The sequence below is a fragment of the Marmota monax genome, unplaced genomic scaffold (assembly GCF_021218885.2).
Source record: "Marmota monax isolate L192 unplaced genomic scaffold, Marmota_monax_Labrador192_F-V1.1 WCK01_AAM20220418_F8-fsc00138, whole genome shotgun sequence".
In the NCBI taxonomy this organism is placed as follows: Eukaryota; Metazoa; Chordata; class Mammalia; order Rodentia; family Sciuridae; genus Marmota; species Marmota monax.
In genome coordinates this window covers 4,143,575-4,156,433 of record NW_026692763.1, presented here as the reverse complement: position 1 = coordinate 4,156,433, position 12,859 = coordinate 4,143,575, and the positions used below count along the sequence as shown (strand labels likewise).

At 42.0% G+C, this 12,859-nt stretch overlaps 1 protein-coding gene across 4 annotated transcripts in view; it reads left to right on the top strand.

The window, feature by feature from the left end:
- Positions 1-14: 14 nt before the first annotated feature.
- Positions 15-12,859, top strand: part of Smg6 (SMG6 nonsense mediated mRNA decay factor) — a 228,841-nt gene continuing 215,996 nt past the window's right edge. For 2 of the 4 annotated variants that reach the window (XM_046446944.2, XM_046446946.2), the window contains exons 1-6: positions 15-199; positions 2,931-4,686; positions 5,704-5,896; positions 6,457-6,567; positions 11,717-11,823; positions 12,081-12,159. In XM_046446944.2, the coding sequence (XP_046302900.1) occupies positions 112-199; positions 2,931-4,686; positions 5,704-5,896; positions 6,457-6,567; positions 11,717-11,823; positions 12,081-12,159 (2,334 nt within the window). In that variant the 5' untranslated portion in view covers positions 15-111. Of the gene's footprint in view, positions 200-239; positions 454-2,930; positions 4,687-5,703; positions 5,897-6,456; positions 6,568-11,716; positions 11,824-12,080; positions 12,160-12,859 lie in introns of those variants that run through there. The other 2 variants (XM_058580081.1, XM_046446945.2) reach the window with 2 other exon arrangements.

Genomic DNA, 12,859 nt, shown 5'->3' with positions numbered 1-12,859 from the left:
GGGGCGGGGAAACGGGTGGGAGTGGGTGAGCGCGCGCCGCCGGTCCGTCGTGGTTTCCTGGCTGCGCGCGGCGGTGGCGGAGTCGCTGCAGCTGTAGCAGCAGCCGCGAAGATGGCGGAGGGGTTGGAGCGTGTACGGATCTCCGCGTCGGAGCTGCGAGGGATCTTGGCCACTCTGGCTCCGCAGGCCGGGAGCAGAGGTGAGTCGCACCGCCCAGCTCCTGGGCCGGGCCTGCCCGCCCCGCCTCCCTCGCCTCCTCTTCCTCCTCCTCCTCCTCCCCGCCCAGTCCGTGGAGCTCGGGAGCCCCCGCCCCTTCCCCCAACAGTGGGGGCGGGGGCCGCGGGCGGGCCCCTAGCTGCCCTGCCAGGCTCACGGTCGGGCTCCTTCAGCTCCGGCCAGCTCCGGGAGAGCCCAGTCAGAGTTCCTGCCTCCACCCTCTTTCTCACCACGAAGGTGACTGTTTCCCTTTGCCCCAGCTCCCTCAGATGAGCCGGTGGATTCCTAGTTGTCAGGATACGCGAATAGGAGTGGGTGCTGAGGTCTGGTGGAGGCCCCGGTGTGTAGCGTTCCCGAAGGAATCCTTCGCTAGCTTGTCCTCTCCATCTGTTTGGCGTCGGAGGGAAGGAGTTGGAAAAATTGAGGGGAAAGGTTTAAACACACTGAGACTTTTCTGCTGAACTTTTCTTCCCTAGGCAAGCTTCTGAAAGCTGCGAGGGATCCAGGACCTCGCAGAGAGCAGAGTTGATTCTGTTCTGGTTTGGCCTTGGGTTGTGTGGGAGCAGTTTTTATCAGAATATTCAAAATGCCAGTTAATTTGAAGTCTCTAGCCACATCAGAAAAGCTCCAAGAAATGTTCTTGTGTCTCTGTTGGGCGGTGGAGTTTTGTAGGGTGGTAGCTGGGTTAGATACCTTTTCAAGGCTTGGTTTTCGTTTGTCAGTTGAATTGGTTTATCCACGCTGTTTTCTCCCTCTGTTCTGGAAAGTAGCAGTAACTCCTTTCCCTTTCCCTCATCCCTACCTAAGTTACAAAGATGACTGAGTGTTCTGTGATACCTTTGTTCGTACTTGATGGAGAATCTTTTAAATTTCTGAAAATATCAGCTGGTTGAGCACCGATTGCATGCCTGTAAAATCCCAGTGACTCTGGAGTCTGAGGGAAGAGGACACAATTCCAGGCCAGCCTCAGCAACTTAGCCAGATCCTGTCTCAAAATAAAAATAAAGAGGACTGGGGATGGAGTTTAGTGGTAAAGTCCCTGGGTTCAGTTCAATCCCCAGTACCAAAATAAATAAATAAACTTTTGAAAATACCAAAGTGGTATCATAAACTTAAGTTTCTTTTTTCTATTTTGTTAAATCCACAAAAGTAGGTGTAAATGCTTGAATATATGATACCTGTTATGATCTTGTTTGCATTTTTGTTTCTAGTACAAGACAAGACTAGGATTTTACATAACATTCCATTTTAAGTACTTGATAATCTCACTAATTCCGTCACTTTTCCACTGAAATGTTTAGTGGCTATTTGTAATAGTCTCCCCCTTAATAAATAAAAGTAACAGACATTAAAGAAAAGCATACTTGTTTATCTGTCTGTTTAGAAAATTCATAAAGTCTGGAGAGTAGTTTTTAAAGTCCCATATTCTTATTTTTTTTCTTTTGGTACTGGGTGTTGAACCCAGGGTGCTTTACTACTGAGCTACATTCCAGTCCTTTTCATTTATTTTGATACAGGGGCTCCCTAAATTGCTGAAGCTGGCTTTGAATTTGCTATTCTCTTGCCTCAGTTTCCTGAGTCATGGGATTATGACTGTGTGCTGTGTGCTGCTGTGCCTACCTCTGTTCTCTTACTTTATTAAAAATATTTTTTTTAGTTGTAGATAGACACTATTGTTTTTATATGGACCTGAGAATCAAACCCAGTGCCTTACATATGCTAGGCGAGTGCTCTGCCACTGAGCCACAACTCCAGCCCTGTTTTCTTATTCTTGAATGCCACAGTCCTTGATATTTTGAGAGCATGTCACAATCCTTCTCCCAGTGTCCAGGGAAGCTCTTCTATGGAACTTTTTCTTCTCATATTCCATCATCACAGTAGCAGTTAGTCTCAGTATTCTAATGATGATAGTTTGAGCAGTATTTTCTTGAAATGACTCTTCTGGCTGCTGTTAGAGAGTTGGTGAGGATAAGTCAAGTTGAAGAATATAAAGGGAACTGCTTCTTGTTTGTTTCAGTAGAAGGTATGTGAAGGTAATTGGTATGCTAAAGTAAAAGATCCTGGTCAAGTTCACAGACTTGAGTTGCAATTATTTTTTCTCCAGAGATGTTCAGTCCTGAACTGTTATATTACTCCTTTTCTCCTTTTTATTTTTCTCTACTAAAATGTGTTTTTAAATTTTTTTCAGGGGGGGAATAAAACCCAGAGCTTTACTCTTCACATAGGCTAGGCAAGAGCTGTATTACTGAATTATACTTCTATTTCTCTACTAATAAATTAAAAGTACTTAGCTACCCTGGAAAAATATTAGAGGCAGAAGAAAAGACTGATAGTTTCAAGGGCTCTATAAACACAATAGTTTAATGCTGAAATTGTTAAGAGATCTTCTTTTCAAATAATATGAGGTAGTTTGGGGTCTTAGAAATCTGAATCTGAATATGTCTTGGGCAATCCAAGAAAATACAAGTTTTTTTCCTTCCCACTTCCTAACCCATTTCAATTCTTACCCTTGGCAGTTGCTGAACAAATACTGTAAACCCCAAATTTCTGCTTTTGCAGAAGTATTCTTCCCTGTCCACCAAAATTAGCATTTGGAGATATGTATGCTTGCTCAATTTTTCTGTTAGTTAATCGGAATGACAGTTTTCCCTCTCCCTCCTCCTTTATTCTTTTCTTTTGCCTTTTCTTCTTCAACCCTTTCCCCAATATAACAGAAAACATGAAGGAATTAAAGGAGCCCAGGCAGCGCAAAGATAACAGGCGTCCAGATCTGGAAATCTATAAGCCTGGTCTTTCCCGACTAAGGAACAGACCTAAAATCAAGGAGCCCTCTGGGAGTGAGGAATTTAAAGATGAAATTGTTAATGATAACAATGCTTGTGCTGTTGGAAATGGTACACAGCTCATTAAAGATGTCTGCAAGGAACTGGATAACCACCAGCAAAATGGTCCTGTAGACCCAGAAAATAATCAAGGACAGGAGACTTTTCCTAGGACTGCTGGGCAAGAAGATCGAAGTCTAAGAATCATCAAGAGAACAAAGAAACCAGATTTGCAGATCTATCAGGCTGGAAGGCGTTTGCAGACTGGTATCAAAGATTCTGCTAGTCGGGTGGATGAGGAGGAAATCCTCAACCAGGTAGAACAGCTGAAAATAGAGGAAGATGAATGTAGGGGAAAAGTTGTGAAAGAGGAAGTTGTGAATAAATCAGATAAAGCCGAGACAGAAAAGAGCCAAAATAGTGACAGAGTAAGGACTGCAAAAGGAGAAAAAGGAAAAAGGATTGAAAAAGGGGAGGGGACAAAGAAACTGAATGATGACCTGGCCCAGGGGAAGCCTGGTTCTGCAAAGCGCTATTCCCGCTCAGACAAACGGAGGAACCGCTATCGCACTTGCAGTACCAGCTCAGCTGGTAGCAACAATAGTACTGAGGGAGTTGGCCTGACTGATAATGGATGTCGCCGTCGCCGCCAGGATAGGACCAAGGAAAGGCCACGACTGAAGAAACAAGTTTCTATGTCCTCAACTGATTCTTTAGATGAGGATAGAATTGATGAGTCTGAAGGATTGGGGCCCAGGAGGAGCTCAGAAAAGAAGACACACTTAGAAAGAAACTGGTCTGGCCGTGGGGAGGGTGAACAGAAAAGCAATGGTAAAGAAAATCGAGGCACACTTCGTGTAACTTTTGATGCAGAAACCATGAACAAAGATTCCCCCATGATGAGATCAGCCAGGGAGGATGTGGATAAGATAAAACCTGACAGAGGTTTGAGCAGTGGGGGCAAAGGCTCTGAGAAGCAGGATTCCAAAAACCTGAAACAAGAACTTCGGGGTCGTGGTCGTGGCATTTTGATCCTGCCTGCCCATACTGCCCTATCTGTCAATTCAGCAGGTTCTCCAGAGTCCACGCCTTTAGGACCTCGACTTTTATTTGGATCTGGTAGTAAAGGATCTCGGAGTTGGGGCCGTGGAGGCACCACCCGCCGACTATGGGACCCAAATAATCCTGATCAGAAACCTGCTCTAAAGAACCAGACACCCCAGTTACATTTCTTAGACACTGATGATGAAGTCAGCCCTACATCATGGGACTCACGCCAGGCCCAGGCATCTTACTATAAGTTTCAAAACTCTGACAATCCCTATTATTACCCCCGGACACCAGGCCCTGCCTCTCAGTATCCCTATACAGGGTATAGCCCTTTGCAGTACCCAGTAGGCCCTACAAATGGTGTGTACCCAGGGCCTTACTACCCAGGCTACCCGACTCCTTCAGGACAGTATGTGTGTAGCCCTCTCCCTGCCAGCACCATGAGTCCTGAGGAGATAGAGCAGCATGTGAGGAACATGCAGCAGCAGGAGCTACATAGGCTTCTCCGGGTGGCTGACAACCAGGAACTACAGCTCAGCAACCTGCTTTCCAGGGACCGCATCAGTACTGAGGGCATGGAGAAGATGGCTCAGCTCAGGTATGGTGTATTCTTGGCTAAAGGGAAATGGGGGTAAGTTGGAGGTATATAGGCTCTCATGGCTGAGGAAGGTAGAAAGTTTTTAGGTGAACCACTGGAGGATTATCTCCCTTTCACATTGATTTTTTTTTCCCTCCTTTGTGGTGCTAGAGATTGAATCTAGTGTTTCACACATGTTAGGTAAGCACAGTACCAAGGCCCCCAATTCCCTCACTGTCCCTCCATTACAAAATTCCCCATGTTGAATTTTGTAATGGAGGGACAATTGGAAAAAACTGGAAGTTTTGTTTCTTATCTTCAAAATGACTGTGCTTCCTACTTCTTCTTCAAGAAAAAACATCTTAGGGGCTGGGGTTGTGGATCACTGGTAGAGAACTTGCCTAGCACGTGTGAGTCACTATGTTCAATTCTCGGTACTGCATATAAATAAGTAAAATAAAGTTATGTTGTTCTTCTACAACTAAAAATATTTAAAATAAAATAAATCTTAGCTGGGAGTGGTGGTACACACCTAATCCTAGCAACTCGGGAGGGTGAGGTAGGAGGATTGCTAGTTCAAGGCCAGCCTCAGCAACTTAAGTAGGCCCTAAAAAACATAGTGAGACCCTGCTCAAAATAAAAAGGGTTGGGGATGTGGCTCAGTGGTTATGTGCCTCTGGGTTCAATCCCAGTCCCAAAAACAAAAACAAAGAAAAAGAAAAAAAACATCTTTAAGGGAGCATGGAATCTTGGAAAGACTGTAAAGAAGGCTAAGAAATGAACAACATACAACTTGCAGTGAAGGTTATATCTCAGTTGTTAAATTTAGGTGAGGTCATATGGGGAAACACTATTTTTCCAGACATAAACCACCTTTGTAATGACATTCTACTCACAGAAACTAATATGAGTAGGATACCTGGTTACATTTTTTATTTCTTGCCAAGGGAGGTGGTTAATTTGCAGGAAGTTTGAATCTTGGATCTAGCCTTTTTTGCGTTGTATTTGGAGTTAGAAGTTGTATGTTTTTTCTTCCAGAGCTGAACTGCTACAGCTGTATGAGCGTTGTATTCTGTTAGATATTGAGTTCTCTGATACTCAGAATGTGGATCAGATCTTGTGGAAGAATGCTTTCTATCAGGTGATTGAGAAGTTCAGGCAGCTTCTCAAGGATCCTAATGTTGAGAACCCAGAACAGATACGGAATAGACTCCTGGAGCTTTTGGATGAGGTAACCATTATCTTTTTGTCTTTAGGGTAAAAGCTTCAGCATCCTTTTGTGGTGGGTTTTTACCACCTATGTTTTAGAGCAAAACATTGACAAAAAAACTTCATGTTTTTATTTTGGGTTTATTCCCAACTTGCCCCTGTTATTTCCTTAGGATTCTAATTTGCTGACAAATGGAGTTAGTTTTGAGATTGGAAGCTTTCTGAATGCATTTACCTGGGGCAGGGGTGAGGGGAGATACACACACACACACACACACACGTGTGTGTGTGTGTGTGTGTGTGTGTAGAGAGAGAGAGGTTGGGGAGAGAGAAAGAGGGAGAGAGAGAGAGAGGAGGTGGGAAAGGGGTATTTAGTTCATATTTTCAAAACCATGGAGAAGTTTATACTATGAATTTTGTTTTGTGTTCATTTGGGGGCCACTAAATACCATATGTACCTCCCTTTACATGGGCTGTCTGAACATTTACAGAACTGTGAAAAGTCATTTGTTCCAATTTCTGGTGGGTAGATTGGATCAGAATAAATCGATTCAACCATTTCTTGCTTTTTTCTTTTTTTAGGGTAGTGACTTCTTTGATAGTTTGCTTCAGAAGCTACAGGTTACTTATAAGTTCAAACTGGAGGACTACATGGATGGTCTTGCCATTCGCAGCAAGCCATTACGCAAGATGGTAAGCAAGCTTGTTTATTATTCATTCATTTTAGGAAGCATTTATGTAGAGCTAGTGATGTGTTAGGGACTATGTTCAGTGTTGAGGATACAAGAAGAAAGATATAGTCCAGTGGAGGAACAGCCAGATGAAACCAACAATTGTAATGTGTTATAAAACCTATGGTAGTGGTATATTTAGAGTTGTGAATGGACATAGAAGGAAATTGATCTTAGACTGCTGGGATCAAGGAAAGCTTCTCAGGGACTGTCAAGCTGGAGTTTGAAAGGTAGGAGGGGAAGTTTAGATAGAGAGCACAATGAGAGAGAACCAGGGATTGTTGGAAAAGTTTAAGAAGTTCAGCATGAGCTGAGCCCATGGTGGTTCACATGTGTAATTTCTGCTACTTGGGAGGCTGAGGCAGGAAGGTTGCTAGTTCAAGGCCAACTAGCGTTCACGAGCCCTGGGTTCAATCCCTAGTAATATTTTTTTAAAAAGAAAAAGTTCAGTATGCTGGTGTTTTTTTTTCTTTTTGCAGTACTGGAGATGGAACCCAGGATCACTCTACCACCAAGTTACATCCCCAGCCCTTCTTGTTATTTTATTTAGAGATGGGGTCACTCTAAGTTGCCCAGGCTAGCCTTGTACTTGCTATACCTTTGCCTCAACCTCCCAAGTAACTGGGATTACAGGCGTGTGCTGCTATGCCAGGCAGCATGCTGGTATTGGTAATGTGGAGTGGGGCTATTGTAGGAAGAAAAGCTAATAATGTGGGAAGTGACTAGGTCACAAACTCTTGTATGTCATGCTGAAGAGTTTGGATTTCATTCTAAAAGCATTGGGGAACCTCTGATTGATTTTCAGATTTTAGAACCAATCATTTTGGCAAATTGGTGAGTTTAAATAGAAGTTGGGTAAGAGTAGAGGTTGGGGAGTCAGGCAGTAGGCATGGACTAAGGTAGACAGGAGTAGTGGAGGTGTAAAAGTAAAGCCACATTAGTAAGATAGGAAAAGAAAATTGAATTGCTGGTGATTTGGTGTTAGGGCTAAGATTAGAGAGGTATGAAGTATCTAGATTACTTTCCAGTTTGTGGCTACAAAGGAATATAGATATCAGTTTAGATAAGATATACTTAGGTGAGGAATCTAGCAGGAACTTGAAAATGAGCAAATGAATATTTTGTCTGCTTAGAACTTAGGAGAGAGAGCTAGACTGGTAATAAAAATTCAGGGGTTAGATGCTGGGGTTGTGGCTCAGTGCTACCACAACAATCCCTGGTTCTCTCTCATTGTGCTCGCCTGGCATGCGTGAGGCACTGGGTTCTATCCTTAGCACCACATAAAAATAAAATAAAGGTTCTATGTCCACCTACAACTAAAAAAAAAAAAATATATATATATATGTATATGTGTGTGTGTGTGTGTGTGTATATATATATATATGTGTGTGTGTGTGTATATGTGTGTGTGTGTGTGTATATATATATATATATATATATATATATATATATATATATATATGATTCAAGGGTCATTAATGTGTAGGTGGTAGTTGGAGCAGAAATTCGGATACTGGGAGTGCTGGCCAGAGGGGAGATCAAATTTCAGGGTAGGGGTGGGTAAAATTTTCAATTGCTATAGAGTTTTCAAGTGTTAATTGCTTATAAAAAAGCATCCTTTGTATTAAATAACTTTATCAAGAGTTATTTTTGTGGGAGAGAGTGGAATCCAGGCTATCCAGGCCATAATGAAGAGAAGTGAGGCAGTAGAGATAATGAGTGGAAAATAGACCATACTTTTAAGAATCTTGGCAGCTGGCATGGTCATACATGCCTGTAATTCCAATAGCTGAGGAGGCTGAGGCAGGAGGATTGCAAGTTCAGAGCCAGCCTCAGCAACTTAGTGAGGCACTAAGCAACTTGGTGAGACCTTGTCTCTAAATAAAATACAAAAAAAGGGCTGGGGATGTGGCTTAGTGGTTAAGCATCCCTGGGTTTGATCCTCAGGGGAAAAAAAAAAAAAAAAAAAAGAAAGAAATCTTGGCTATGAAGGTAAGGAAAGAAGATAGCTAAAAGAGAATATAAGGTCAAGAGAAGTTTTTGTTTAGGAGTGTGTGTGTGTGTGTGTGTACGCGCGTGCATGTGCTCCTTCTGTGTGCTAGGCAAATGCTCTGCTACTGAGTTACCTTTTGTTTTTGTTTTTTAAAATGAGAGAGATTTAATGAAGAGAGATTCCTTAGATAAAAGACTAGGGTTAATGGAATAGAGACTTTCTCTTATGCCTTTTTTTTGCAGTGATGGGGTTGGGACTCAGGGCCTCGAGCATGCTACCTTTGCCACTGAGCTGTATATCCCCACCTCTGTCTTGCTTCTTTTTGGGTTGGGGGAAGGTACAGGGGATTGAACCCTATGTGTATTCTACCATCAAGTTATATCCCCAACCCCTTTTAATTTTTTGAGACAGTTCTTGCTAAATTGCTGATGGTCTTGCTAAGTTGCTGAGGCTGGCCTCCAAGTTGTGATCCTCCTGTGTGAGCCACCAAGTTCCTGGGATTATGGTATATGCCACCATGCCCAGCTGTTTGCTCCTTTTGATGATTTGCTGTCTCTCTTCTCTCTCTCTCTCTCTCTGTGTGTGTGTGATATATATGTATTATGAATATATATATATGAGTATATATAGGTGTGTGTACATATATATATACACACACACACACACACACTTTTACTAATCAACAAGTATTTATTAGTTAAATAAATACTCCATGCTAGTTGTCATTGTAGGCAAAGGCAGTTTAATGCAGAACAAGAAAGCCATGTTCCCAGTTCTTGGAATTTAGTTTGGAGTTAAATGTAGATGTTAGGTGAATAATTATTTATGTGGTTAGTTTTGCAAAGGTTGTTGTTGGTGTATGCTAGTTTGGAGGATCGTGGAGAACAGAGGAAATAACAGTTAAGGCTGAAGACCTGAGACTTTAGGCACGTGAAAGTGTATAGGAGAAGAGGAACATTCAAGGGGGAAGGAACTGTATACCTGAATATCATAAAGTGGGAAAGATGTGGTGTGTTATGGGAACCGATTTGACTGAGGTACAGAATGTGAGTGGATAGTGATGCTAAAGAGGTGAGCAGAGGCTCAGACATCCAGCACTATGCCGAGGATGATGGAGAGACTTTGAAAGAATTGTTTTGTACTTTGCCCCTCATTGAGACCACAAAGTGTCGGTACTATGGTGACATAACTGGTTTTTTGTTTTGTTTTGTTTTATCAGTTAAATCCCAGGATTCTTTGATGTTCATTCCTAGAAAGAATGTGTGAAATAGTCAGGACTTTAAGGGTATGTGACATATAACTTTCCTGAGGCATAAATTTGATGTGTTGTAGTTCTTTTTTCAGCTGGTTGAATGAACCCTCCTGAGGGGGTCAGTATCTCCTTTTGAGCTTCATTGAAGCTTTATTCTTTATTTTGTGATATGTTAATTTTGTGTGTGTGGTGTGGAGTGGATAAAATGCTGTGAAGTAGTGTCCTTTAGGGAGATATTTTTGGTTGAGCACATATCTTGGAATTAGTGAAGAGTCTGTTTTGTTGCTTTCTTAATGAATGATAGATGCCCAGCCTATCAGTGATAAAACATATTAATAGTACTCCACAAACCCTATCATGTTTAGTAAAGGGTAGTTTATTGCTTTTAGGCAAAGGGAACCTAATGCATAACAGTTTGAGGAAAGAGTATAATGATGGCAGGAAAGAAACAGAGTAGACAATTATTTTAATATCTGTTTATCACTTTATATATTATATTTATTCCCTCAGTTACCCTATAGAACATGTATTTTTACTCAGATGAAGAGATCAGTTCCCAGGTGTCTCAAAAACCACCTTGAGCTTGGCATGGTGGTGTATGCCTGTAATCCCAGCAATTCAAGGAGGCTGAGGCAGGAGGATCACAAGTTTGAGGTCAGCCTCAGCAACTTAGTGAAGTCCTGTCTCAAAATAAAAAAAAGGCTAGATATGTGGCTCAGTGGTTAAGTGCCCCTGGTTCAATTCCTAGTATCCTTCCTCTTATTTCCCCCAAAAAGACTTCTTGACAGAATACACTGTTACATAGAGTCACATCATCTGACCCTCATTTCAGGGTGTGTTCTTTCATTTGCTTGGGACTTTTTAAAAAAATTCTTTTTGGTACTGGGGGTTGAACCCAGGGCCTTGCACATGATGGATAAATAGTCTACCACTGAGCTATATGTTCCCATCTCTTTTTTCATTTTTTATTTTTGGGTACCAGGGATTAAACTCAGGGCCATTTGACCACTGAGCCATATCCCTAGCCCTATTTTGTATTTTATTTAGAGACAGGGTCTCACTGAGTTGCTTAGTGCCTTGCTTTTTGCTGAGGTTGGCTTTGAACTTGTGATTCTCCTGTCTCAACCTCCCAGGCTGCTGGGATTACAGGTGTGTGACACTGTGCCCAGCTCATTTTTTATTTTTGAGACAGGATCTCACTAAGTTGCCCAGGCCAGCCTTGAACTTTTAAATTTTGTTTAATTTTTGTAGTACTGGGATTGAATCCAGGGGCACTCTACCATTGAGCCACATCTCCAGCCCATTTTATTTTGGAAAAAAAAAAAAAAAATATATATATATATATATATATATATATATATGTGTATATATATATATATATTGTGTATATGTATATATTTTAGTTGTAGATGGATACAATACCTTTATTTTATTTATTTTTATGTGATGCTGAAGATCAAACTTGGTGCCTCACATGTGCGAGGCAAGTTCTCTACTACTAAGCTATAACCCCAGCCCGTTTGTATTTTGAGACAAGGTCTTGTTAAGTTGTTGAGACTGGCCTTGCATTTGTGATCCTCAGTCCCCCAAGTGGTTGGGATTATAGGTATGCACCACTGTGCCTAGCTGACTGGGACTTAAAATAAGAATCATACCTCTCTCTTCTGCCACTGTGTTTTCTCAGTATAGTTTGTATCACATTTTTGGCTACTTTTTAGTAGTCAAGGTTGGATTGAAAACTTTGTACTTTGTTACTGGCGGACTGTGCCTTATCAATGCTTCGCTGTCATTTTGACTCATTCCTATCCTTTGGGGTTAAAGTTAGTGTTTCTTGATTACTCTGCTAACTGATTATTTCTTCTAAAGGTAAAGTATGCCTTAATCAGTGCTCAGAGATGTATGATTTGCCAAGGAGATATCGCTAGGTATCGGGAGCAAGCCAATGATACGGCAAACTACGGGAAAGCACGCAGGTACTTTTACCTCTTGGTTTGTTTTTTCTCTTTTCTGTGTGGCGTTAAGTTAAGCACTATTAAGCAGTGGGCCCCTTGAGCACCTTCCCATATTGGATATTCTATTGATGTGCTTTTTGTTTCCTTTAGTCATGCTTTACCTTTCCAGGGCTACATCTTGCTAATTCACCAGCTTATGCCTTAAATAGTAGGACTGTCAAGGTGAATTTGTAAAGAGTTGAATGGAGCTAGTATGTCTTACTGTTTTTCTATTCTAGTTGGTACCTGAAGGCCCAGCACATTGCTCCCAAGAATGGGCGCCCCTATAACCAGTTGGCTTTGCTGGCAGTGTATACGGTAAGAAATTGTGGACAGGGGAAGTGTTTTGCAGGCAGTTTCTTAAAATGAATTTTGATAGGTTCCACTCCTGAGACTTCAATTCATCTGCTCACTATAGCTCAAAGAATATCCCCTTCTGCCTCCCATCCTCAAACTCTTTTTGTTCCTCTTTAAGAAGTAAGTTGTCAAGGATCCTCACTTCAGGTGACTTCATTCAGCCATTTGCCACCACTGCACTTAAGTTCGTAAGTCCCATGCTCCAGCCAAACATCACTCTGCTTCTGACCAAAGCTTTTGCTCCAAATCTTGTCTTGTTTCCCTTTCCTATACTGTTGATCCAGGCTGCTCATTGCAGAAGGGAAAACAAGGTTCCCTTTGTCTTTTTCTCTAAAAAGTCCTTGTCTGCCCCATCCTACATGATCTTATTCTTTTAACTTTTCACCTAAGGTCCTTTCTTAGCAGATATATTCCAGATACCCAAGTATGCCTTTCTTTTTTGGGGGGTGGGGGTACCAGGGATTGAACTCAGGGACACTTGACCACTGAGCCACATCCCCAGACCTATTTTGTATTTTATTTAGAGACAGGGTCTTACTGAGTTGCTTAGTGCCTTGCCATTGCTAAGGCTGACTTTGAACTCGCAATCCTACTGCCTCAGCCTCCTGAGCTGTTGGGATTATAGGTGTGCACCACTGCGCCTGGTGCCCAATTATGCCTC